The following is a 27,929-nucleotide window of genomic DNA, read 5'->3' as shown; positions in this document are numbered from 1 at the left end:
CGCAAAAAACATTTTAAAGTGGTTTATTAAAAATATGGTATAAATAAATATGACACTTCTGTTACATACTAAGTTACATCATTCAGATGAGACTAGAATACGCAGGATAGACAATTCTCTTCAGTACAAAATGATCTCATGAGTTTACGGCGGCGTCCTCGTCTCCCACGACTGAACCGTAGCGTTCGTTTACAGCAGATATATCATTACAGTGTCAAACTAAAGGAGATAATGTCAGTAATCTGTGGACAGGTTCAACAGGCTAACCAGAGATAAATAATTATTATCATAAATACCAGCACTCATTTCAGTCAGTTTCTCGTTTGTCCTGGAAAGACCTGTCAGTAGTTTTAAAGATTTAAAAAAAATACTCTAAGAATCACAGATTAATAAGTGATTTACAGCTAGCAGCCCAATGCTCCTAAAAGCGTGTGTTTCCTCTTATTTGTTCATCTTTAAATGAATGAATTACAGAATGACATTTACTGAGGTTGAAGGAATACAGTGTAGAGCTGCTTAATATTATAGATCAGTGCCTTGATTTGTTTTGTTTTTTTTCATAACATGCTTCTTTAAAATATAAAAATACTGTGTACAATAAAATAAAACTGTACGGGAACCAGTGTTGACACTTAAAACCATGTAGTGGTACAAAACCTGCCACGTCAGCGTCCCGGTCCAACATACAGCCATGCTGGGGAGCATCTGCAGCACAGAACTTGATCATATTCAGCGACTGACGACACATGCAACCCCCAGTGAAGGTAACATGACTATTAACAAAATACCTGAGTTTACAAAAAGTCGCTATTCTATAATAATATATCATACATAAAAGCAATAGAAAATCTGCACAATCAATTGAAATGGTTGGATAATACATCTGTGTGCCAGTCGCAGTAATTCACAGTTTCAAGCTGGTATTAGCATCATCATCGTCTTCCACCCTGATGATCACAAGCTCTAGTGGGAGGAACTTCAACATGCATGAGGACCAGGTAACGATAGTGATTAAACACATATTAGGCACAAACATAGTTTATAATAATTCACTACGATGATGATCACGTTGTAAATGCTCGAGTTCTGTCCTACCAACTCAACCTACATTGTAAACCGAGGTTTGAACGGATTGTGCAACTCAAAGAAAACTCAGAAGTTGATTCTTATTAGCGAAGGACTTTTGGCAAGAGTGCTTTTTTTTATTTCTTTGTTCATCCTTAAAGCTGTAGGAGTCGTTCTGGCCTCTGAGGGCTGTTCTGATATTCAGTATTATGTCTGTATAAAATGACACATCCAACAGATAAATGTTATTAGCATGCTGGAGCTGTGTTTCAGACCATATGGTGACTTTTTAGTTCTAGTTTAGCCAATATTAGCATAACTAGTTGTCTGGTTATGTGATTGCCGCCTGTTGCTGCTGGAAATTCACAAAAAGTCTTGTGAACGTAAGAGAGGTAAAAATACAGTAATGTCCCATAAACAACAAACCCAAAGAGGCCAAGAGGCTGAGCTCAAACAGGACAATATTGATTAGTACCTACAACAGCCTCCTTTAAGTACACAAACGCTTTTCAATCCCTTATTAAACAGTGTTCCCCATCACATCCAGCGACACGTCGGTTTGTGGATGATCATACCCAGTACTGGTTCTTCTGCAGGGTGGGAGTGGCCGTACCAATAATTTGGGAAGATGCCGCAGGGGAACCATTACTCCAAGAACTCAGGAGAATGTTTGAATCGATGGTGTTGTAAGCGGAGCCTTGAGTTGGTGTCAGTAGCCGATCGAAAACGGGGCTACCTGGGCAGGTGGGGTTCAGAGGAGTGACCGTCACGGTGGGGACTGTTGTGCTCCTCTGGGTTTGGCCCTGGTAAGACTGACTGCCTGGAAGTTCAGTGGGAAGAGGGCTCTGTGGTGCAGCAGTGCTCTGCTTCCTTTGCCTGTGGTGGCGAAGGAAGACAACCAGGACCACAAAGATGATTACAAGCAGCAGCAGGGCCAGCAGCGGCAGGATGACCAGCAGCGGATTGGAGGTTTTTTGAGGATAGGACTCTACACGAACTGGTGTGTTCCTGAAGGGGAACTCCTCAGTCTGAGGTGGTTTGCCAAGAGTCGTACCCAGAATGCTAGTCCTGTTGGAGTTTCCCCAGCGGTTACGTCCCTTGAACTTTTGCTGGTTTTTGCTTGGCTGCTGGGGGGAGTGGAAAACTGTGGACGGCGCCGGTGAAGCGGTTCCATTTCTAGTATTCTTGACTGGTGTCTGAGGAACAGGTGATGTGGTTGGAACGGGACTCTTTGTGGTTGGAAAAAGCGCTGAATCATATGGCACGACAGCAAAGTGGAATTCCCCTTTAGCAGGTTGGACGTTATCGGCTTTTAGTGCAAACGCTAATGAGTCATTAAGCTCTTGAACTCCAGTCATGTTGGCGTTCAGCTCCAAGGCCACCTTCCCCTGCATGACCTCCTGAAAGGTGAAGGACTCAGCCGGTACAGCTTTTCTGGACACTTTAGGTTTCGTGTGAACCACTTTCCCGTACTTAGGATGAGATATCACTTCAAAGACAGGGTCGCTGTCGCTTATCGTTGCCAGTTCAGAGGCATTAAGAAAGCTAGTGTTGAGCTTGACAGTAATTCCGTTGGGAATCCTGAAATCTTTGCCAACCTGGATCAAAGGTTTCACGGTTATATTTAGCACCTGGCCACTCAAACTCGCTTCTGAAGTAAAGGCGGTGAACTCAAAGCTGTCTTCTGCAGAGGAGAGGGAGACCATGTGGTAGGACAGTCTTCCACTCTGTAGATCTTCCTGTTGGAATTCTGTAACCTCTTGGTTGTCTTTTAGAAGTTTGCCAAAGTTTGGAGGCCTTGTGATCTGGTAGTGAATCGTGACATTCTTCCCATTGGTCTCAGCAGCAAGGTTGTCCTGGTTTAGAGATGCTGAAGTCTTGCCTTGCTGCAGGGTCAATCCAGTGTAGTTGACCAGAGAAATGAGAATTTCAGTCACTTCTAGGTTAAAGAGTTTGTATATTGGTTTGTGGTGGCCATCTGTGACACTGAAGTAGAACACCCCTGAAACAGAGCTTCCATCGTGGATGAAATAGACGCTTCTGTTGTTGATTTGGGCTTGGGTGAAGGCCACTATCGACTCATTCAGACTCCCTTCAAGTGCGAGGTAGCCATTACTTGGCTTGCTAATCACGGAGTACTTAATATCCTGAGGAGGATTGTCCAAGTCTTCCACTTTGAGATTCTCAGGCTTGAGGGCTACAGTATCCCCTTGTACAACCTTCAGACTTGGAGCTTTGGTTTTCAGTAAAGGTGGTTGATCATTCACAGGCGTGATTGTGATGCTAAAACGCTCCACAACAACGTCGTCGTCGTCTTGAGGACGCTGCGCGGTTTTGCCCTTAGCATTTAGCCACGCACTGAATTCAAAAGAATCCTGAGTCGTCTCCGAGTTGTCGTGTTTGTAGGTGATACCGTATTTGTTGACGATGAACTGGGAGAAGTTGGGTTTCTCCTTGGTGAGGTTTCTCTCACCCACCACAATGACACCGTGCTGAGGCAGAGACGTCACCTGAAACCAGACCTCGTGGGAGCTCCGCTGGGGCGTCGGCAGCTTGGACATCAGGTTGGAGGCGTCGAGCTTGGACTCGTCAATGATGACACTCTCCCCTTCTGTCACGTCAGCACCTATCACCGAGCAAACATCCGATTAATCACCGAGGACAACAGTAGTAAACATATGCGACTGACAAAAACATCAGGCTAAATCCCTAAAAACGAATCTGTGCATCAAATTACATATTTACAAGTGGGGTTTTTTTACATGAATATAATCAAAATGGTTTAGATGTAACTCCACACTGTAGTCTGTGGATCTATGAAGTTCCCCATCTTCGTCCATTCACCTCTCCCTACGTGGTGCAGCACACCAGCTCACCTACAGCTCTGCTTAACCACCATAAAACCACTCACAATAGAACTGGTTAGCCATCGCACTGACTGTTTATTCTGCTCATCATGTTTCTCCTAGCACATAAAAAACACCATACGGACATGTAAACAACATAAAAACGTTTGTTTTCATCGTAGGGGGTCTTCACCACACTGTTTGTGAGCATGTTTGTGTTAACATTCAGCTCCAGTGTGTCTCAGCACAGCCTCAAACAGTTTGACTGCAGAACCGTGGTCCTACCTGTGTTCGCCAGCAGGACCGTGTCGTGTTCAGGTCCAGTATTCTCGTATGAGATGTCTATTTTGAAGGTCTGACCGTCCAGAGAAGCAGGCGGTGATGTTACAGAGAAGGTCATGGAGTCCATGGCTTCCCATCCCACTGACTCGATGGGAGTTTGAACGTACAAAACCTCTTTTCTGTCCACCTGTAGTACACAAAAAAAAAACCAGATCCTCAGTAAAACCACAATCAAACACAAGTTTACGCTGACAAATTTGCACAAGATTCAGATCAGGCATTCCTAAAGTGAACTTAATCAACTGTATAAACAGTTCAGCGGCCTCAATAATTCTCTATCACTCCCAGAGCCATTACGACAGCATGCATGAGATTTAATTATTCATTTAAATCTGCTTTGCTCAGCAGTAAATAGAGTACGAGCATCACAGCGTCGCCTGTGTCAGATCGCAATCCATCAGAAATAATTGATTACATAAAAGCGCACCATGTTCCGTCCAGCTAAAGAAGCACAAAGTCAATTTCCTGAATGAGGATGCAGAACATGAATTATTCATACAGTGGAAATCTGGCAACTTTCCACATGAACGGAGGAGGAACCCTCGTGTTTGATCTCTGTCTGGTCCACATCCCTTGTGTTCTATTTTAGAAATGTACTTATCTGAAATGAAAGACAAGTGTTGACATGACCTCCAGCGCTCCACTCACCATATCTTGTGTGAAAGTGGAGACGTCGACTGTTGAATTGTCGGGCTGCCTCGCCACCAGACGCCCCAGCTTGGGATGCCGGATCACGCCGAACGTAATGATGCGGTTTGAGGTGTTGCTGATGTCGTTGGTCACCGCCTGTAGATCCTCGTTGGTGAGTGGTCTGGAAGAACCTGGAAAAAGATGTGAAAGTGAGAATGACTGATAAAATAGCTCCCGGCTGATCGTTAAACTGTATGTGTCAACAGAAAAGTCTTTTGTTTTCATCTGGTATTCACGTTAGCTGTGACCACACTGTTAAAACTTTTGTGTGGCTGCATCCGATGCTGCGAGTTTTCCCCTCTGGAAGTGTTTCACATCTTTTTTGACTCCAAATTATGCAAAACAAGGTCTGGAACAGACCAACGAGAGTCCTTTGATGTGTCAAATTAAAGCTGCGCTGCAGACATCAGAGACTTTTTACAGCACTGTCCAACTGCAGTGCGGGGTGTTACGTAAAATCCAAACAAGAAATTAAAAGTGGATCAGCTCCTTGCAGGCGCAAATCTTCCACTTGGGGAAAATGTAAAAAAAAAAGAAAAGAAAGATCTACAGAGGATGATGACTGGCTGACTACGGAGAGCTGCTTTTCTTCTACAGATGAATTACAGAGATTTTCGTGGCTCTGCTGTGAACATTGTGAGGATTCTATAAAAAGACTTCTGATATATGATGGAGGCCAATGATAGGAGGAAATAGGGGCTGAAGCACAATGAAATTCATTCATCACTTGTAAGCAGCGCTCTCACCATCCTCGTCTCTCAGGGGAAATTTCCTGCTCAGAGGATGAGGAAGAGACGGGAGTTCTCATGTTTTCACAATGAAAATATCTCAAACTAGACCTGTACGAGACGGGATTTGTTTTACTGTCAGATATTTCTGCTCTGCATCGACGGCTATTTCGTGGTTATATCTGAACGCAGCACTGTGAACATCTTGTACTATTATCTACATATTTTAACGACTTCCCCCTTTACAATGATTTAGGTTTTTCACTCTGCCTTTGAATGTGGTCAGACCAGCTTCTAACACATTTGCCTTTTGAGGTTTTGAACATCCATCCATCATCTATACACCTTAATCCTCACATGGGGGGCTGGAGTCTATCCCAGCTGACTCAGGGTGAAGGCAGCTTCACCTGGACAGGTAACCAGTCTATCACAGGGCTACACTTAGAGACAGACAACCAAGCACACTCACATTCACACCTACGGACAATTTACAATCACCAATTAACCTCAGCATGTTTCTGGACTGTGGGAGGAAGCCGGAGAACCCGGAGAGAACCCACGCTGCACGGGGAGAACATGGAGACTCCACGCAGGAAGATCCCGGGTGTCCTCACCGGGACGCAAACCGGCGACCTCCTAGCTGTGAGGCAACAATGCTAACCACCGAGCCACCTTGCAGCCCTCACTTAGAACCATTTACATTTAAAAAACTCTATAAACTGACGATATTCAGCTCAGTGTCTTTGTCTTCAGTGCTAATTGGGAAACTATTGTATATTTTCATATCATAAAATATTCCATCAGCTAAACATTAGCATGTTAGCATTTAGCTCACATTATTGCTAAAGTGCAGCTGCTAATCTTTTTGGAATTAAAAGGCCTGTCCATTAGGAAACAGACTAACTACACATGACAAAGTATTTAATGTTAGAAATAATGTCATGTAAAGAACACGTCATAGTCAGAACATGGAGAGTCCACGCAGAAAGATCCCGGGTGTCCTCACCGGGGCACAAACCGGCGACCTTTTAGCTGTGAGGCAATGATGCTAACCACTGAGCCACCTTGCAGGCTCGGTTTTATGTTGACCAAAACAGAGATCTTCTAGCATGTTGTTTCCCATGTATTCCTACTCTAGCAGTACCCCACTATGCTTACAATGATTCCTCCACAAAAGTCGAGGCTGTTCGCCAGCAAGATTTTCTAAAAACTAATCAGGTGAATATCATGAAAATCAATAAAGCGATGGAGCACGAGCACAGGAAGAACCCGTTTGATTTGGGTGTGGATCTGGAGCGCTCTTCTACTTTAGTCAAACCAAGCGAATTCAAGGCAGCAACAAGAATTCATCCAAAGCGATTCAAGGCAAATAAAATCAATTCAAGAAGAAAGTAAAGTGAATTTCCTTCCTGATGCTAAGAATCACAGTCGGAAACGCTGTGTGGTATCTGCAGGCAGCACCACAATGACTAACTGCCTGTGTGTTGTTTTTTTTTACTGACGCATTTGAAACCATTTAGCAACGAGTCTTTGCAGCGTTTTGCAGAAAGCACCCAGACGTTTGAGGTGTTTGTGAGGAAAGAGGAAAAACATTTATCTTCCCTCCGCAGTGTGAAAGCGTTTCATGTTGCCCCTCACCCCCCATCAAAACCCCTCATTGTCAGTTTAAAGCTCCCATCCCGCCCCTCTCTCTCTCTCCCTCTCTGCCCCGGCTGGCACAAAGCACAAACAGGGCTGCCTCAGACAGACAGACAGTGGCACAGCTTTTCAAGTACCCACTCACCCTGTGGCTGGGAAGCTCAGCAGAGCGTGCCAGTTGGCTGTTCGCTGCCCTCACAATATCCATTCCCTCTAAATTCACACAACAGACCGCTGAAAATCACAGGAAACCTTGAAATGTGTTTGCAGACAGACGAAATCCAGTCGGCCTATTTTTAGCTCCTGAATATTGAAGGAAATATCAGAAACATTAAGGCATGGCAGAAGCTGATTCACCCGTCTGGTATGTGGGTAAATAATAACCTGACTGTTAAAAAAAGGCACTGAAATATTTAACCAGAGTCACTGTGGGCAGACGAGCAGCAGTCAGCAGGTTACACATGACAAAACGCACATGTACACATTAACACACTTCAATTTTCAACTGATGAGAAACAAAATAAAGGGGAAATTAATATTTAGCTTCTGGTTAATAATAGTGCGAGAAAGGGCCTGCATGAGCCAATGACAGGGACGGACAGAAATAGGGCGTTTCAGTTCTTTCAGGAAGCAGCTGCGTCGTTTCATCGCCTACGAAGAACAAATTATACTCCCCAAATTCCTCTGATCTCATATTAGTAGACGAGACAACCACAGGTAAGAGGAGATAACGCCACACCCTGATAGAAGTGCAGGTTTAGGTCAGGTGAGAGGCTAATATCACCGTTAGCATCAGTCTATATTCTGCTTACTTCTCTGCTACCATCACTGTCTGTGCGATCAAAGCCTGACGCAGCTTATTTCTCTCTCTCTCGGCCACAGAGCTCCATTGTTGTCAAAAACTATAAAAAATACATCAGTGAGCTGCTGCAGTGTGTCTTCATTCCCACGAATACCAGCACTTATATTAAAAATACACAAGATATTTATCCCCTTTTCAGCTGAGCACCACACAGGAGGGAACCAACATATTGCTGCTTTTGAATTTTTCAAGACTTTAGTTGACGATAATTAAAAACGTAGCCTCATAAGACTCACCTGGAAACACCTTGAGGGGACGGTTTTTCTCCAGACTGAGAACTAAGGCTTTGGCAGTGATGCTGAAGATCTGTCTGGGGGTGAAGTTCACGCCGTCGTTGACTTGGAAGTTGAATCCTCCAGACATGGCACCTGGAGATGGCACAAAACAAAGCAAAAAATAATTAAAAGATCAGACTATTAAGAGGTTTTTAGGGTCAAGTTCTGCCTACTGATAAATATTTCTGCTTTGTTCTTGGCTGAAACAAATGAGCTGCATCTGGTTTCTGCAAACTACACATAAAAAAAGCTCCTGATCAGCATTCATGAAGAAAAGCTGGGCCCAATATGGAAATACTCAACACATTACTGTAGGTGTGTTTATGCTGAATGTAAAAACAGACATTCTTCAACGTACAGGGTGGAGGTCCTTGAACATTATTATTACAACCTTCCCTTCAGTAGATAAGAATCAGAGGAGTCAGCAGAAAGCCGATCTGAGTCACCGTCATGTGTCGACTGACCCAGTTCACGTCCTTTCTCAGACTGTTAAGTATCATCACCTCCAATCTAAAGCTCGGCCCAGTTTGCTCCAGTATCAGCCGTAATCTAACAGCTAAGGAAGAAAGTTGCACAATATTATTCCTGCTGAGGACTGTGGATCACAGAGTGAAGTCGAAGCTCCAGTCGCTGCCAACAGCATCTTCCAGTGGACGAAAAGGGAACAACAAAAACAAGGCGACAGCTTCGAGAGAGAGAATGAAAAAGATGCTGATCACATTCAGAGAAATGACTTCCAGATTACATTTGGGATTGGGCTACTTATAAAACATTGCTCTGTTTTTAATCAATAGATAGGACGAAACTCCACAAATATGAAACAAAACATTTCTTTTGTTAGTTTTAAATTACAGTTTGGGACGATTCATTTGGACGACGGGATAATAACACAACAATAAAAGCTCACACAACTGAATTATTATGACGTGTTTTGCAGAAATCTTCAGCAAAGTTCTTCACAGAAACGGATGAATCTTTGAGAATAAATACATTAAAGTTTTCGCATTTCTGTTTCATTTCCAGTCCATAACAAGAAGGAATGTTTGCCATTTTCCTGCTGTTTGTGTAAATGCTAAATAAAAGACCTGCACTGATACTTCCTCTCTCCCATCCTATAGACATCTGTGCTACATTAATGCACAGCTCTTTATACAGGCTTTTTATTTTCCTTTGCACATCTGAATTTGTTTACACTACATACGGTGCAACCTTGCACAGTCTCAGGTGAATAATTTGCACAATCCTGCAGACTTGAAACATCTCTTTTATAATCCCCAGGATGCGCTCCTTATTCACATTGATTCTTCTTTAAAACTGTTCTGCATGACAGCGTTTGCACGAGGATGTGAAAAACCTACTTTGCAATAAAACTGATTCTGAACAACAAATGAAATCACAATGATTGCATGTGACATGACAGCGACGTTACCTTTGTGCACAAACAGCAGCTGGCCCTGGTCGATGTGGGCCTGGGTGAAGTTGAGCACCGCCTTCATGGGGGCGCTCTTCAGCGCCAGGTGTCCGTTACTGGGCGGGGTCACCATGAAGAGCAGCTCCTCCGGGGGCGAGTCCAGGTCTCGTGCTCTCAGATCCTCCTGCCGGATCTCCGTCACCGAGGAAACCCAAACCTGCGCGCGTGACGGACAGGGAAACAACGGTTGTCATCTCTAATCTACCTTAAAATGTGGAACTCCACAAACTGTTGCTCGCTCGCGATGTTGACGCTGACAGCATCTGACAGCTGAATCCAACTCTGACATATTGAAGGAAACGCTGACATTTATGGTTCTAAACTGGGGTGAAGGACTTGCTAAAATTAAGCCACTTTCTGTGTGTGGATGCCAGTTTTTGAATGATTTCAGTCGTCTAGAAAAAATGTTAAATTCTGTGAGGCACAACAAGATTACGTCTGGTTTATTTCTTCATTAATTGCATAGCCGCTGAGCAACGTCTACTTTCTGCAAAGAACAATACAAATGAAAGGAAAGCGAGGCAAACAAAAGACTTGGAGACACGGCTGATGTGTCCTTGTCATTCATCATCACAGACAACGGACGCTGGGGGTGTGAGTCCAGCTCCGAGGCTATGTCATATGTTTTTCTCCCTTTTTCTGTCTTTTCTCTCCACTGTACAGTAATTTACCCATCGAAGCAGAACTGCTGTTACAATAACCTCCAACTCGGGCACGTACAGATGGTAAGGCAATAACAACCTAAGGAGCAATGGCACTTGAGCATTGCACAAATCAAGGACATCTCAGGACTAAATATATCCTCGTAGGCTCCAAACACAGGCCGATGCGCTGCAGAGTGTCGGTGAAGCACAAAAGTCCGGCTTCCAATTAAATTCCAAAGCTTCAAGCTAACGCGAAGGAACAGAGGAGCTCATTGACACACAGAACACAAAGCAACTGAACTGTGCAGACATTTGACAATACCCGATGAGCTTCTATCTTCCAGGCCAGAGGAACTATTACACAACAGGCCATTGTCCCTCGGACAGGTTGTCGCTCCGCAGTAATTAATGTGATGCCGTGACAGAAAAATATGAGAACGTCTGACCTCGTTCACACTTTGACTTGTCGCAGCAGGAAGAGCACAGGTGTTACTAATGATATTAACAACTGTGTGACGGCGAGGCACAATACCAGGACCCAGACACTGGAGCAACTAAAAGGAAATAAAGCTATCATTCACTTTTTTACTACCACCTCTGCTCTTCCTACTGTCACAGAGCTGTCTCCTGGGATGTGATAAAGGCCAATAACCACCACTAACACTGATTGATTGTTGCTGTTATAACGTATACACAGTCGTGACTCGATGATCCGACACTAAATGTAAAACCTTCTTCTATGTCGGATCGTCAAGACCAAGTCGAGATACGAGGAGGGCTTGATGCTGGAAGGCTCATTAGTTGTTAATTATTGTTCATAGTTGTTATAGTAACTAGTGTGTCGTTAGAACACTACGCATCGCTGGATTTCACGCCTTTGACCGGTGCGGTCGGGGGACACTTCCACCCCGGGGCAGCGCTCTGACGGGGTGGAAGTGTCCAGAACACACAGGCAGTACTTGGCTGCTGATGCTAGTTTAGTTAGCGCTCACACTTCTGTTTCCTCCATCGGTGGCGGCGGGGGAGTGGCAGATACGCTCCACCGTTACCATCCATGTTTACTTCCATAAACACTGAGCACGCTCGCTGCGTGTGACGTCGTCGTGTCCTCTTCTGCGCATGCGGGACACTTTTGGCTCGTATGAAGTTCACACAGCAGATCACATACAAGTCGCATTGAACTGGAAACGTGAAGGAAGTCACAAAGAAATCCTCATTGAGCATCAAGTCCTGCAGTGTGAACGTAGCCAATCTGTGGGATTGTTCAGTCAGATAATACGCCGTCATCCTGATTGGTGACATTAAATGTCATGTCGGAGTCACAATCCAAGGCTGTCGCTATGTTAAGGCTGTTTTTATGGGTTCTGTTGGGTTTTCCTAAAAACCTGTCGCATAGCAGGTTTAGGATTGTTAAGGGTCGGATTATCGAGTCACGACTGTACAGTTAAATAAAGATGTGCTGTATTATGTGAGTGCTTCTGAAAGCATAAATATGATAAAACATATTTTTAAACACATTGTCTGTCACAGTAAATGCTACGAAACAGTACAATCTTGCTAAAAATAAAAATAAAGTGGTTTGAACTTTTAGTAATCCCTGACATATACTTAATTTATAAAGTCACTACAGAAACATCAGCAAAAAAGTGTCACACATTCAGGCCACAAAGGCAAAATTAGAATATAAAAACAACACTGGCGTCCCATTTCTGGCCACAAAGTGAATGTGGATGTAATATTTACTCTGTGATGGTCTCCATAGAGCAGTTAGCTACTAAATCCTCCACTAGCTGGTTGCTAAAAACGCTGTCCAGAGTGGTGAGAATGAAACCGAACAGCAACGACTGAGCTGAGAGACGCTAAGACAGACAAATATATGACTTTTACAGCACATATAATCCCATTACTGAAATAAAGATATTAACTGATGTAAGGTTTGGTCACTAAATCCACTCTGGTTGAAGACAATGGAGTTCAAAACGCATATCAGGAGTGCACATTCCCAGTTAGAACAGGTTTGTCGTATGGTACACTGAAGTGCAATAAAACCATAAGATAGGCAGCATTTTACAGACAGGGTGTGATCACAATGTCGCCTCTGTGTTCGCACGTTTGGAAACCAGCAAGTTGCATGTTTAACTTCCCACTGCTGCTCTGTGAACGTTGGTTAATGTGAGAAACGTCAGTGATCACAGGCTGCAGAAGCAAACACTGCAGGGTGATAAAAAAAAGTGGGTGCAAAACCAAAAAAAAAAAACTGCCAAAAGCCCCCTAAACAGTACGTACGTGACAAAACACCTGCAGGCACATGTTGCACATCTGAACTCATACACATCAAGCCCCTTAGATGCAAACCTACATCAGTAAAAGGTACAAATCTGTTAGAAAAAACAGCAAGATCTATCCAATATTAACACTTTTTTCCCCCAAAAGTCAACAAAAAGCAATGTTTACCTGGCAAAAAAACTAAGAATAGAACAATCTGTGCGTGAGAATTCAAAGCAGCTGATGACGCAAAGAAATGTGGTCATGCTTTGCAACTTCATGGCACAAGACAATCTGCTGATTCACCACATGTATGTTGATTTTTTTATCATCTGTATGACTTTATGTGGACATTCACAAGCAGTTTAAATACATGTGGTGTACAATCCACATCCATAGCATCTGAGGGTGGGCTTTACCTCATAAAAACACTACAAATTGTGTGATAAAGAATCCAAATGGATGTCAAATGATAACATTAAAAGCTCTGGTGTAACTCTCAGTGAGCTGGCATCACACTTGCCTCTGACTGTTAGTTACTGGAACAGGATCCTGTGGTTCTGTTTCAGTCAGCGCTCGCAAACCTCACATCCACCACGAGCGTCATGGGACACCACGCACTTCACATTAGCCCCCGCAGCAGAACATCTCCCCAGACAGGAACCCTCGCCACATGAGCGAGTGTGTTCCACCGCTGGGAAACGACTTTACCTTCAACAAGCCCCCCCGTACACAAAACAGGAAGTCACAGCGGGACTGGTGAACAGCATCGGGGTGACTCACCAGATTCAAAGAAAAGACACATGAGATCAATTTGCTCTAAGAGCCTCTCGGAGTCCAGATCAATTCCTCAAACACGACGGGGCATCTGCTGCTCATCAGGGTGCAGATTTACTGATTGAGATGACGGTCGAGTCGAAACAAAACAAACTTCAGCACACTCGCATCTTTGATCCTCTTTTCCTGAGAATCATAACTCACAAACCTCAACAGTTTTAATACGATATTTTAATACAAAAATCTCCTAATTATCATCAGTGTTGATCCTAAACATGCTCCCTTAACTCACATCAGATTAAAAAAAAAGGATGTTGTTTAGAGCTTTAAGTGACAGCTCAATTAATCTAAAATCCAGCTAAACACCACTTGTTTCATCTGGTTTCAGTTGAACGATGTTTCTTTGGTTTGTTTCATTCTTCTAACAAACAATTACCAGGTTTTTTTTCTCTGTGTGTGTGTTTTTAAGACAGACTCCTCCATTTCTGGGGCAGCCAAGCTCAGACATCATGTACAAAAAACAAGAAGTCTTTTTAAAATATTGATTAGAGAGCTTCAAATCTGTCTCTCTGATAAATTTCCGGTGTGAATACATAACTCTGTGATTGTAAGAAGACCTGTTAATCAGAAGTATAATGAGAGGCAGCAGAGAGCCACCTTGTGGCCACTAAGAAACCAGTTTCTGCATAAAATCCTGACCCTCCATTAACGTCTAGTGAAACAAGATATAAAGACAAATGATCGCATACGGATTAAAAAGATCCGGCCTCCTTATACGTGGCTCAGTTTGTGAGTTATGATCCCCGACAATCCCAAACAGATGCCTTTCAAAAATATTTCTTTGCATTTTGTCATTAGAACTGCTTCTTTCATTGGCTTCAAAACGTTCTGTGGTGCAGTAAATTTCAGAAGTTGCTCTTCTGCAAGGCCCCAGAGGAATTTAAGGCATCTGGAGTTTAGCAGCTCAGACAACAGAGACCTATATTTCGACCACTCTTTCCAGCTGGACCTCTCCCAACTCTCGCTGACAGAGTCGTACTTGTATTACGGAGCAGCTCAAGTCAGCACCGCTCAGCACACGGACACACGAGACAACACGACAGATTTATGAGCGTATAATGTATGTAAGCAGGAAGTGGTGAAGAACCAGAGGAATTTTCTGGATAAGAAAACAGTGAGAGGAGATGTAAAGTAGAGCAAAGTGAACTGAGGCCATGTGGTCGCAGCGTTTGCTATTTCCAGGCCATGGCATCATGCCACTCAACACGCGGATGCCCTGGAATGGATTAAATCCATTTTTGGCAAATATGTCACTTGACATATTGGCTGTATAACGCCTGGGGCTTATTTTCTATTCGATTTAAACCTCGGTATTCATAAGAAGCCTTAGAAATCATCTCCAGTTAACTCAAACTACACAGAATAGCAGCTCCATCTTCCGGCGCTGCCAGATTAGGTACGATTAATCTGTGCCACGGCCGAGCACGATGGCGCCTCCTCCCAACCGGCCCGCTGGCTGGCGCTCACGTCACATTAATGTCCCACATCCGAGTATGCTTATACCACCATTAACATGACACTTGTATGCACAGTAAAGATGTGCGCTACATCCAACTCATACTGTTCCTTTAGCTAACTTTAGGAACGACTATTTTGTTATTTTTGGTGCACAGACAAGAAGAACGAACGCTCAACACACTCTGGCCTGTTTACAAAACTCACCTGTCATCCAAGGTAGTGAATGTTGAGATGTGCACATATCAGAGGAGAAAGTGATGCAGAAAATTACTTTTTTAGGGTTGAGAAAGTGATTGACAACAGTCAGGTGATGTTGACATAACCAGACTGGAGCGTTTTCCTTTTTGTATTTACGGCTACCGTTCAGACCTGACAGATTGAGATTGGCGTACCGTGCCCAGGTACGGTACACAGCGTTCACACTCATTAAACGTTCCAGACTTCGGGCTCCGATGAGTACGGGGCGACCTGTCGAGTGGTTAGGGCTCATATCACATGAACGCCTGATCCCTGCTTCCATCCCTCGCCGGCTAGACTTTTTGTCACTCCTTTGCTCTCTCTCCCACTTTTCCTGTCTCTCTACACTGTCCCATCAAATAAAGGTGAAAAGCCCCAAAAAAACAAATCTCCCCGAAAAGAAACGTACTCAAGTATGACAGGAAGCACCAAGTGTGAAAGCACCCTAGAGGATTTAACACCTTAGCAGACTTTAACAGACTTTCTCACAAGTCCGAGGCCCCTTCAAATGTATGTCAGTGTGTGTTGTGTGCTGCCAGGCCCCCGCTGGACCCTCCTCCGCATAGCAAACATAGTTTCCCTCATGCAAACAGCCAGCCAGCCATGGCATCTTGCAACACTGCCCACATGAAAATTGTCTGACAGTTAGCGACGGTGCCAGACCTGCTAGTTTAAAAAAAAAAAAAGTGTCCAGAATTTAAATATAGAGCAGCAGAGCAAACTCACCCTGAGGACCCTGTTGGCTGTAATAACAGGAGGCTCGTCGTTGACAGCTGTAACCTGGATGTGCACCGTCTGAGCGGCGCTGTGCTTCCTCAGGCTCGTGTCGTTGGCCACCACGCTGAAATTGTCGGCTAAAGTTTCGCTGCTGTCGTGAACGTAGTAAATGAATTCATGCTCCACCTGGGGAAGGATCACAGAAAGTGTTATTGAACAGTGTTTAAAAACACAGCAGCACACAACGCTATAATAGATTATGAAACTTGAATCACTATAATCTATTATTCCATGACATGGCATACGTATAATGACAAAAACAAAATACGTGACATGTTTTAGAGATTAATTACAACTCGACAAATTAGCAAAACTGGGGTAGGGTGACGTCAAACCAAGATAATGCTATTTATTTTCTTCTTTTAATGTGTTAATTTAATTAAGGATGACTGTTGGGTTACAAAATTTGTAAACATGCCTGTAGACTCGGATCAAAGCAGCAATTACTAGTATATTAATCAGTCAAATTATTAATCCATGGATGGATTAATGGGTCATTTCAATCCTTATTATGAATCCAAACACCATGAAAGAAACATGTCTTGACTTCTGAAAATGAAAAACATCCCTGCCACACTCCATCAAACGATCTATCCGTGCAACCAGCTGCTAGTTTCTCGCTGTTTTTCTCTGACAAATATAAGCGTCTGTAAGAAATCTCACCTGCTTCCTGGTGAAAGTAGTGATGTGCACGCCGGGATGTCGAGAGTGCTCGATGTGACCGTGCTGCGGAGGTTTAGTCAAACTATAGAAGAAGTTGATTCCAGAGAAGTGTCTGTTGGTGACTCTGAGCACATCCTGAGTCAGTGCCTTGGAGGCGCCTTCGTTCAGCGTGAAGTTGGAGACCTGAAGTGGGATGAATCGTGGGATGATGTCGACAGACATCCTTATGCCGCTGACGTCAGTGACCCCGTTGGTGGCGTCGAGAACGAAGGTGTCGTTGACTCTGCCGGGCTCCACCTGCACGTACTGGATGTTCCCGCTGTTTACCTCGTCCTGGCTGAACGTGTTGACAGGGGACTGTTTGGTTCCGACGTAGCGCTGCTCCTCTTCGACGAAACGCCGGAGAAAGCCATGAGACGGGGCTACCTTGACTGTGAACACAATCTCAGATGGCAGGTTGTCCTCGTGAGTGACCTGCAACAATCGGGGAAAAAAATCTGTGGTAAAATCTGAAATGTCACATGTGTCACTGAGGTTTATCTTCCATTTAATTCCAAACGTAACTTGGCATTATTGGGAAAAACAAACACTGCTCAGTATCCAGTTCTCACTCCTTCAGCCGTGTTAAAGGCATGACAGAGGATAAAAAGATAATTTATGGTGATTTTCTATAATTCAGATCGTCTGCCAAACATAGTTCTCCCCATCTATGATCAAAACTATTTTAATAATTCATGCTCATTTCAGGTTAGCAAGTCTTAACCTGAAGTGTTTTCAAAGAATCATCACTCCAGGCGTTTCAGAAATAAAGGAAGAGAAACCTGAATAACATCACCGAGCTATTTGATGCTTGCCTTGATGTTATTTAAAACAAAATAAAAGTTGCATGAAGATCACTCGTTATGAAACACTCACCTCCAGTTTGGTTTCATCAATCTTCGCTGGTTTTCCCTCTTCCACCAGCAAAGTGCTGCGATGCTGCACGATGGGAGGCCTCTGATGGCTTTCCAGGTAAACCTTCACATTGATTCTCCCCGTAAGCTGAAGACTTTTAGCTCTCACTGTTAGGTTGAAATGGTCTGCCAGATGCTTGCTGTCGTTGTGCCGATAGGAGATCAGTCCGTTCTTTAAGTCGCGCTGCGTGAATGTCTTCACCTTCGCTTCGTTGAGATAAAGACCTCCGTACTTGGGCGCCTCGTCCAACTTGAAGACAACCTCCTGGTCATCTCTAATGTCCAAATTTGACACGACACTAAAATTGCTGGCGGAAAAGGTCACCGATTGTCCCTTCTGAACCAACAGGCCGGTGTTATTTCCAATCCTCAGAAAAGGGTCGTGCGCACTGATGTCCAACAGGCTTGACACGAAATGTTTTCCATCTGAAACAAAGAGCACAAACCTGCCAGTGCTCACGCCTTTGTGAATAAATAACACTCGCTTTTCTTCCAGATCCTTCTGTCGAAACTGGAACAGGCGATGCGTGGTGTCATTGACCAGCACCAGGTCTCCCATCGGGATCCCACGTCGAGTGTAAACCAACTGGCCGTCGTCAAAGTCAGAGTCGGCATCGTGATAGCGCAGATCTTCAATCGTGAGCAGCTTCTGTCCATCTCTAACGACGTGGAAAACTTTGTCAATAACACGCACTGGTTTCTGGTCGTTGATTAGCTGAATAGATATGTTGAATATTCCTTCTTTGGAGCCGATTTCATCTTCTGTGATGGAAGACTTGAACCCCTGGTTGGTGGAGGCTATGAAAGTGAACTCGTCTTGAGTGGTTTCACTGTCATCATGGATGTACATGATGCGTTCCTCTAATATGTCCTTATTACTGAAGGTTAAGATGTTGACATAGCTAGCGTTGGAGTTGGACTGACTGATGCGGGCTAGTTTTCCGTGTCTGGGGCTGCTTATGACCGTGTAGAACATCTCCTTTGTACTCAGAGTCTCTGCAAACAGCTCATCTTTCATGATAAGTTTACTTTCTCCCTCCTGAAGCGAGAGGCCTTCGTTTCTTATAAACACGCTGTTGACGTCGGCTTTAATGGAAAACTGGAAATCGTAATTTTGGGACTGAGCATGTTTGGAAACCAGCTGAAATTTGAACCTGTCGGTTGTATCTTCATACGGTCTGTCAACTAGCTCATAGCGTACTCTTAAATCTGTTACGTCTTTTTGGCTAAAGGTCGAGTTCTTCTTTAAGACGGTGGTGTCCAGCAGGAGTTTTCCTTTCTTTGGCGTGGTAAGAACACGGAAATAAAGGTCCTCCTCTGCGAGAGCCACACCTTCAGCTGTGGCAAAGAGAGACTCCGAGTTCAGCGTCACTTTTCTAACTTTATCCAAGTCTATCATATTATTCCTCACCATGTGGTACTTCACCCACTTCACGGTGATTGGGAAGAGTATTTCCGTGGTTGCCCTTGCAGCAACATTAACTTTGCACTTAAAGTAATCGGTGGCATTGGTGGTCTGGATGTCTTGAAAGGTGCTAACATACCTCAGGCGCTCTTTTTCTAGAAGCCTTTGTGAGAACGAGTCAGTGTGCCTCCATTCACCACTTGAGTGAAGTCTCTGGAGTTCTCCATACTGTGGGGGTTCAATGATATCATACCGGATGTCTATGACTTGTTTCACAGCATTGGTCTGCACGGCCAGCTGCTTTGAACCAATTATAGCCGCCTCTCCTTGAATGATCTCGAGGCCTGTGTTGTTGGCAATCTTGTACTCCAGCGCCACAGCCATAACCCTTAGAACCACAGTGTTACTGACCTTCTCCCCATCGCTAACTCTGAGAACTATCCTTGAGTTTCTAACCCCTGTGTGAACGTAGTACACCTTCAGTTCCTCCAAATCAGCGTATGAGAATGAGGTCACTGCCTTGCCAGGGTTGCTTTCGATCTCCAGGTACCCTGCGTCAGCATTCAGGTTCCCAAGCACAGAGAAGACGAGGTCGGCGTGGGTGCTGTCAATGTCTGTGGCCTTCAGAACTTCTGTGGTGAGGCGTTTCTTTGAGTTCTCCAACAGGACAAAGAGATTTCCTTCAGGGAGGCTCAGTTCAGGTGCATCGTTGGTGGGTGTCACAGAAATATTGTAACGGTACAGTTTGTCACCATTTAGATAATCTGGGACTTGCTTTCTACTACTAGAAAAAATGGAAAACATGAAGAAGTCGTCTGGTTCCTCGGAGCCTCCGTGGATGTACATGACTCGCCCGTGCCAAAGGTCCAACATGCTGAAGGTGTTCTCCTCTTGGTCTTGATCGACATCGAGTCTTATCTGACCTCGAACTGGTTGCTCACGAATCCGGAACATGATTTGAGACTGTCGAATGCCGAGCTTCTTGAAGTCCAACAGAACCTTGATGTGTTTGGCGTCAAGAGACGATCGACCACCCTCCGGGACTACGAGGTTTTTAAGCTGCACAAAATTTGAGCCGTACCTTCTGTCTAAACCCCTCGCAAGCGTGGACATGTACAGCGATGGCGTTGGCGTAACTAAGTGAAAAAGAGATCCCAGAGCACTTGTTGGACTCACAGTAGTTGAAGGTTCTGGTTCTTTCTCTGGCTCACAACCAACTGAGATATCTTTGGTGACGACAGCATTAGAGAGGCCCATCTTGACACTGTTGACTTCAATGTTCTTCACACATCCTTTGAAGGAACCTCCTCTGACACGCTTTCCAGACACAGATGTGAGTCCCACTTTTCTGGCTTCTGATCTGGTACCGTCATCAATACCTCCAACAAACAGATAACCTTTAAGCTGAAGACCCTTTGAACGAGAACTGATGCTGCTTTTCACCGTCTCTCCGTCGACAGCCAGCTCAAGGCTTTTGGAACTGAAGTGCATTTTGATGGAGTGCCATTTCCTGTCATTGATGAATGTGAGCGAACGCAGCTCGGTTTTGGCTCCACCTTTCCCAACAATGGCCACTGGCAAACCCTCCTGAATCTCCAGAGCCACAAAATCCCCCTCTCTGGCTGAATTGTAGAGGATAATTCCCTCCTTAGCTGAAGTGTGCACAACACATTCAAACACAGCCTCCTGCTGGGCGTTCCAGGTTGGAAGAGAAATGTAAGCCCTGGAGCTGAAGAAGCTGATAGGGTCCTCCTCAGTGGCAAAGAACTGGGGGCTGCAGCCTAAAGACACTTCATGGACATTTTTGAATCCGGTGTACGGCCTCAGTGATGAAAGCAAGTCATGTTCGTTAAAGACCACTTCCTCCATGCAGCCTCGGAAGCCGATCGGGTTCCTGGGCAGGTAAAGTCTGTCCAAACCCCCCGAGCCTCCAACATAGAAACCATCTACGACGTTGAGATTGTGATGGGAGCCTGGCATCTTCACAGTCGTGTGAGAGTTCTTGTCTACGGTCAGGATGATATTGAGTTGGTCGTGGCGGACCTCAACAGAGTGCCAGGCCAGATCGTTGAGCTGGGTGCCCCGCTCCGATTCTAACATCTGCTCCCCTGATCCGAGGTCCAGCTTCAGCTAAGAGAGGAAATAAAACAACCGGATTACAAAATGTGCTGCATTACAGAAGGTGAAAGCATGGTGTGACATCGGCAGAAATACCAGTTTGCATTTCAGATCAGCATTAGAGGAAGTATTGGTTGGAATACTGTGATATTTTACAGACACAGTCATTCGTTGTCCCCAAAGGTTGAGCTCTACTGACTTGGTGAAGCTCCAAGACGTTGGTGGTGACATCTCATAACAATTATCATACAGATTGTCCAGCATATTATCAAAAATAACATCATTTTTTAAACAATATTAATTGTTTAAGATAAATAATTACTCGTATAACCTGTGACTAGTGCGATTTAAATGATCTACTGTAGAAACTAGGGCACCTGGGAGGAGAAACACCGGATTTAGCTGCTATTTGCCATGATGTCACCGTGTTGTTATCACAGCGAGCTTTGTCTGCAATTTAAGAAAGGAAGAGCACTCTTTTCTCCTTGCCTTCAGCTACGTCCTCATAGCATCATGTCACCATCTCAAACTAATGCCGCATTTACATGACGCGCTTGTCAAGGCTTGCCGTTGAGCTGCTCGCTATCCATGCAGGGGTCTCCAGGGAGCGACGCTCATGTCTGACTCACATGCAATGACACCCCGAGCCAGAGGAAAACTTGTGCGAGCGAATAAGAAACAAAAAACGTTAAAATGGTGACCAGTGCCAGTTTACAGAGCGGGGACGTGCAGCTCACTCCCTGCACTCGGTGAAGTACAGCAACGCAACACAGTTGTCAGTGTGATTCATTCCCGGCAGCGAAAGTCCAACACAAAAACAAGCTTAGTCACAAGGATTTCTCGAGCGTGAAGCACAAAAGCTATAATGCATATCTCAGGACTTCCTGTGTTTCCCACGTACGCGTCCGCATATTAAAAAAAAAAGGCTTCCGACAGTACGTGTGTCCATTCTGTATGCTGATTCGGCCTGGCAGAGCTGCTTACAGGATGCTTTAGGAGCACTCGTGTAGGAACTCTCAAATCCTCGCAGCAGGAGTCGAGCTGCAAGTTTAAAATAGTGCAGCCAGTTTTAGAAAGAAGCCCGTTGGAAATGTCCAAAAAGTGCCCGAGACGAGGACGCAGTATTTTGTCAGTAAATGTTAAACAAATTTAGAGAGGTAGGTAGCACACAGTATGGTTCTTTCTGTTAGATTTAGAACCACATAAATATTTCAAGTAATTAAAAAAGTCTGTTTCAAGTTATGGTTCATCCAATTAGCTACACTTTGAGTTTTGAAGGATGATTTTTAGAATATCTTGTGACTGACATGACACGATTACAGCAACTAACGATGTTAAAATCATTTTGCAGTGTGAGTGACAAACCGGCAACACAAAGAACTCCTTCCTTATACTAGAGCTGACAACGTTATATACATTAGTGATGGAATGATTAGTTGATCCACTCAATAGTCGTTATTCTTGCATCTCAAATGTGAGGATTTGCGTCTGTATTCTGTTTCATGTCACTCTAAACTGGATCTAATAATTTGGTTTTGCACTGCTGGTCAGACAAATGAAGATATCTAAAGATTTTTTGCCCTTTGAGCTCCGAGAAATTGTCACAAGATTTGACATTTCACGGCATAACTATTTGAAAAAAACAGTTAATACAAAAAACAAATCATTAGTTAGCACATATATTGAATTGCATTGAGTGACAACAGCACAAAAAGGGGATGTAGCACCCTGATTAATTAATAGTTTCTAAGTATGAAACTGTTGTTTGAGGCAGTGCTGCTCTGGGATCTCAGTCATTTGGTTAGAATGAACAACCCCTCAACCATCACTCCCTCGTCCAAATGCAGCGAAAGCAGCGACCTCTTAGTTCCTGCTGTGACAAGAAGTGACTCGTGTGGAGTTGGTGCTCAGCTCACACCATGCAGGCTTGTCTGCTTGTATTAACTGTGTTGGGAGACTGACACTGTCATCGGAGATGGAGCCATAGCTTACGGTGGTCAGCGTCGCTGCGTCAGATGTGTGCGTGCGCGCATGTGGTCGAGCACAAAGATGTTTCATGTGCATGTGTATATATATATATGCGCGTACACCCGCATGCGTGGCCATATATGCTTGAACACATATGCTCCTCTGCTGGGGCCATGCATGTACCCACCTGCAGGCGACCAGCATGGAGCTCTAGTAGCAAGTAGCTCGTCTGACCGGCGGCGAGAAACAGCAGGCCGTTGGTGCTGGAGGTCCGGAAACGAATGCGGAGCACGTTATGGTCGGACGACTCCGTTGCCTTGAGCTGCACAAAGCCGTCGCCATAGAAGGAAGCTGTAAGGGAGACATCAAAGACACGAATATATAAAAAGAGAAAAAAAACTGAATTAGAGACAGTGTGTGTGTTCAAGTGTGGCGTTCGCTGTCTTTTGCAGCTGACATCACAATTATTAAAACTGAGAGAGAGAGAGTTGGAACAGAAAGTACAGTAGCAGCAGCAGCGGCTACGAAAAAACACGGAGCGAGTCAAGTCAAGCATCGTGGTCTTAATATAGCCAACATGTGACATTTAGATATAAAAGCCAGTCTAATTATCATCGCCGTTGTTCTTTACAAGTGGAGCAGAGTGTGTGGAAGTGAGACACACACACACACACACATTCCCCCCAGAGCTTTACAACACACACGGTTCACAAATTACACCCCACCTGACTCACAAGAATGCTGCGATTCTTTGGATCTGCTGAGTTGAGCCTTCATGGTGGGCTGGTTGTGTTTGTACTTCAAGCGTGATTTACACGCGTTCAAGTGTGACAAAAGTACAATTATTACAGCTTTAAGGCTTCTACCTACACAACAACAAGCAGCTTTAACATGAAAGACAGCCTGAGTGAGTACGTTGCGACTGAACTGCAGGTTTGAGCTCATTTGTTGCTTCGGCAGGAAGTCGTCACTGGACTGTCCAAAGCTGCACCGACGACAAATGTGAATTTTAAAAGGTATTAGACTCTAATGCCGTAACAGTAGTATACACGGCGAGGAAGTGGATGAGAGGGCGGCTCGGAGGGAGTGGGACGTGTTGGGGCCTGCCCTGCCCTGACAGGAACCTTCAACCTGAACATGAAAGGCTCTGACGTCCCCACATTGTCTGTGGCCCCATGTTCCAGGAACAGCGTGGCGGTCGGACCCAGCTGTTTCTTCTACCTCGCCTCCCTGCCATTTCACATCACCCTGTAATCTGGCCTAACGCGCTCCGAAGCGTTCTCATCCCCGGCCCCCGTGCCCGGGCACCACCAGCTCAGTTTTTAATGAGCTCCAGAGTCCCACGCATATTCAAAGGTTAGCAAACGTCTTCGCCTCTGTGAAGAAACATGCCCGTTCGGCGCCGGATTCATTTGGAGTTCATGACTCAGGGCCACGGCCAGCCTTCTGCTAATGGGCCAGAGTGACTCACTGGGGACGCTGGACCGAGCCAATGCGAGTTCACTCACTGTTTTCACCATTAAAAGGGTTAACGCGCTAATGTGTGGTTTGCTTGACCAGATCCAGTCTGTCCAAACAGTGAATTATAAATGTGCACGTTAAACCACTAAAGCGTGTGAATTAGCCCTTCAGGCACATCAATATGCAATAATCAACGAACAGCAGCTGCTTGCAGAGAAATAAAACACTGAACAAACCAGCCGTAGTGCATTATTAACAAAAAATAACGGGAATCTTCTGGTAACACAGTTATACTTTTAAGTCATAAATATTTAACGGCGAATTAAAAAAGAATAAAACGTCGCCTGAATAGCACAAGAAAGAAGTCTTTAATTATTTCCTGATCTCCCGGGCTTTCTCCAAGAACTATAATTTAAATGTTTTAAACAGCCATTCTTTGTCAACCTATATTTATCACAAGGAAACGTGTTTTCCCATTATGACGGACCACAGAAAACACTAATTCCCTCCTCCTGAGACGGCGCTCATCTGTTCTCCTTCTTCCGGACGAAAATTTAAGATCTTAGATAAATTATACACGACAGCATTCTTCAGACAGAAGTCACATTTTGTTAACCTGAATTTGTCCGGTTAAGGTTTCGTTGACGAGGAAGTGCTTCCATCAGTAATTAGTCTGCTGTTTTAATCGTCTATAAAATGACAAAAACAAGTTCATACAACCTCACTGGCATCATTCCTCCAACCAAGGCAAAGATATTCAATTTCACATGAGACACAGAAACTCAGGAGATTCTCACAGAAGCTGCATATAACCAGTATTTGGTTGTTTTTTTTTCCCCTGTTGTTCAACAAATCGATTGTCCCTCTGCTGTGTGCTGCTAAGCTGCTTGCAGCCCTGTAATCTTCACTTCTCCAATCTTTATATTTTTATTTATTAAACCGTAAAAAAGTCTCATCGGGATTACGGATTTGTTTCTACAAAAGCATAAGCAGCAAAAATCTAGCAGGTTACACACATATGACGGTTTGAATATGAAAAATACAGTCAAAATATAGAAAAAAATCTATATTGAAAATCATCAATAATCATCTGAACCTGTCTGCGTCCAAAAACCACTTCGTATTTATTGAAAACAATCTGAACAAACTTAAACCTAAAAAACAAAATGTGCACATAGTTTAAATCCAGAATAAATATGTCGGCTATCTTTCTTTCTTTCTTACAGATTTCTAGCAAATCTCACAGGTTCCCCTTCATCGCCCAGATTCTAAGTAGCTTCGATGCACATGCCTGCACTTTATTTGCACTAATTACAAGTATTTCCTAATTTCCTTAACATATAAAGTCCCAAACCCTGGACTGAGTGATCACATATAGGCACAGAAAAGGTTAAAAAAATGCTGGAAACCATTTATTCTTATTTTGTCATTTAAATCTTTACAATAACCTGAAAAGGCACCTTTCAATCGATCAGTGCGTCCTAAATCCTCATCCAGCTGTAGCGACTGTTAAACTGCTAAATGCAGCTGGACCGACCGGCCCGGAGGCGTACAGCATCCAGCATCACTTCCACTGTCCTCTCTCTTCTGTACGTCACATCGGTTCGTCTGACCGGCTCTGTGTACATAACAAGGATTAGGCGTTTCCTAAATCTGGTCAAGAGGAAAGCACTGGCTTTTTTCTTCTTCCTGTTAAACTCACAAGGATGGACATGCACGCTCAATTGTCCTCACAGTGACGTTCAAGTCATACGACTGGACGTCAAGTTTGGTTAAAACCAAAAGGGGGTCTCGCTGCACAACCTGCCTGTGAGGAGGCGGATTCTTGGAAAGATGTGGAGCGACTGCGAAAAGGTAAACGGGAGAAATATTTGGTTGCTCCTTCAGCGTTTAGACACGGCCGAGTGGTGGACATTGTGGGGGTATGTTAATGAAAGAGCAGCGAGGGGACAGAATCCACGTGACGGCGAAGGTGTTTCTTCTCTGATCTCCATGTCTGCGGGCCAGTTCCTGTGCATTAGGGACAGTTTTTCACACACGGTTTCTTAAATAACAAAGCCACTGACCTTTTAGCGAGCATACAGTTAATTGAAGGGGCCAAAAAAAAAAAAAAACCCCAGAGCTTGTCACTGCCTGTGAGCTCGCTGCTTCTACAACATATCAGACACTCGAGTGCCTCTTTGGCTTCGTTTTGTTGACCGTCTCGCCACTCTGCTGCTGTCAGAGCCGGGGACGTCTGTGGAAAAGGCTTGTTTTGTTGCACGAAGGGGGAAATGCACTGAAGTAAAGAAAACATGTATAGTAAGGATATGGTGAGTCACAGTGAAATAATTCCTGATTATCCCCGAGGGGGGGGGTCGGCCGGAGTGATGGCTGAATTTAGATGACACATGTCTGGGATCAAATCAACCAGACGGGCTGAGAGGAATGCCCACATGGATGTAAATAATATACATCCACGCAAAAGAAAAGAAAACATGGTTCCCCCTTAGGTCTCTCAACACATCTATTGGTACTCATTTGGGTGTGCTATTGTCACAGTCAGTAGCTCTTCCAGTGCACTGGGCATCACTGCTGCCTCTGATAAGGTGAGTGTGAATCCATGCATGTTCAAATCATCAAAAGTCAGCCGCACAATCAGAAATATGAGCTGGAATGATCAGCGCAGTTAATATGGGAAAATAACAGGGAATGGTGCTGGTTAAAGGTTTAAAAAATATATAAAAATAAACTGCAACTCATTCAAATCTTTTTTTTTTAAATTCTGCTAAGTGAGGTCAACAGTTTAAAAGCTGCAGCAGGTCAAGAAAACATTTGACAAATCCTCTGTAAAGTGACACTAAGCCTGCTTTTGGAGATGCAACAGAAATAGAGCTGCAGCCGGAACCGAGCTGCACAAAACCACGGTTTGTTGTGAGAAGTGGGAACCTGGAGGAGTCTGGAGAGGGAAGAACCAGAACCAGTCCACCAGCAGGAGGTTTGAACAGCACCAGCAGCAGGTAAAAGTTTGTTTTCATTGGCAGGCTGGAAGAAAAGAAAAAGTTGCGTTTCTTACCCCCGGACGCCGCCTGGACCAGGACCGAGCACCACAGCACCGCTCCGAGCAGCAACTTCTGGCTTCTCGCAGCAGAGTCCATCTTTCTCGTGTTTGTCGGTGGAAGCGCGGCCGGCTGTCCGGTTACATGTTCACCCGCTCGGCTTCCGCCTCTTCACGGGTCGGTAACGC

General features: G+C 44.5%; 1 protein-coding gene across 1 annotated transcript; it reads right to left on the bottom strand.

Moving 5' to 3' along the window:
- Nucleotides 1–7: 7 nt before the first annotated feature.
- Nucleotides 8–27,929, bottom strand: cspg4ba (chondroitin sulfate proteoglycan 4ba). Its single transcript, XM_008295174.1, has 10 exons — nucleotides 27,759–27,929; nucleotides 23,430–23,593; nucleotides 17,714–21,286; nucleotides 16,799–17,272; nucleotides 16,085–16,261; nucleotides 9,876–10,074; nucleotides 8,408–8,539; nucleotides 4,902–5,074; nucleotides 4,197–4,380; nucleotides 8–3,691 (listed from the first exon to the last, which is right to left on the bottom strand). Exons 1-10 carry the CDS (start codon nucleotides 27,838–27,840, stop codon nucleotides 1,635–1,637), a joined length of 7,215 nt encoding a protein of 2,404 aa, XP_008293396.1. The 5' UTR covers nucleotides 27,841–27,929; the 3' UTR covers nucleotides 8–1,634.

The sequence above is a fragment of the Stegastes partitus genome, unplaced genomic scaffold (assembly GCF_000690725.1).
Source record: "Stegastes partitus isolate 25-593 unplaced genomic scaffold, Stegastes_partitus-1.0.2 Scaffold1027, whole genome shotgun sequence".
NCBI classification, from domain to species: Eukaryota; Metazoa; Chordata; class Actinopteri; family Pomacentridae; genus Stegastes; species Stegastes partitus.
Note: the sequence above shows the minus strand (reverse complement) of the source record. Positions and strands in the feature narration are given on the sequence as shown.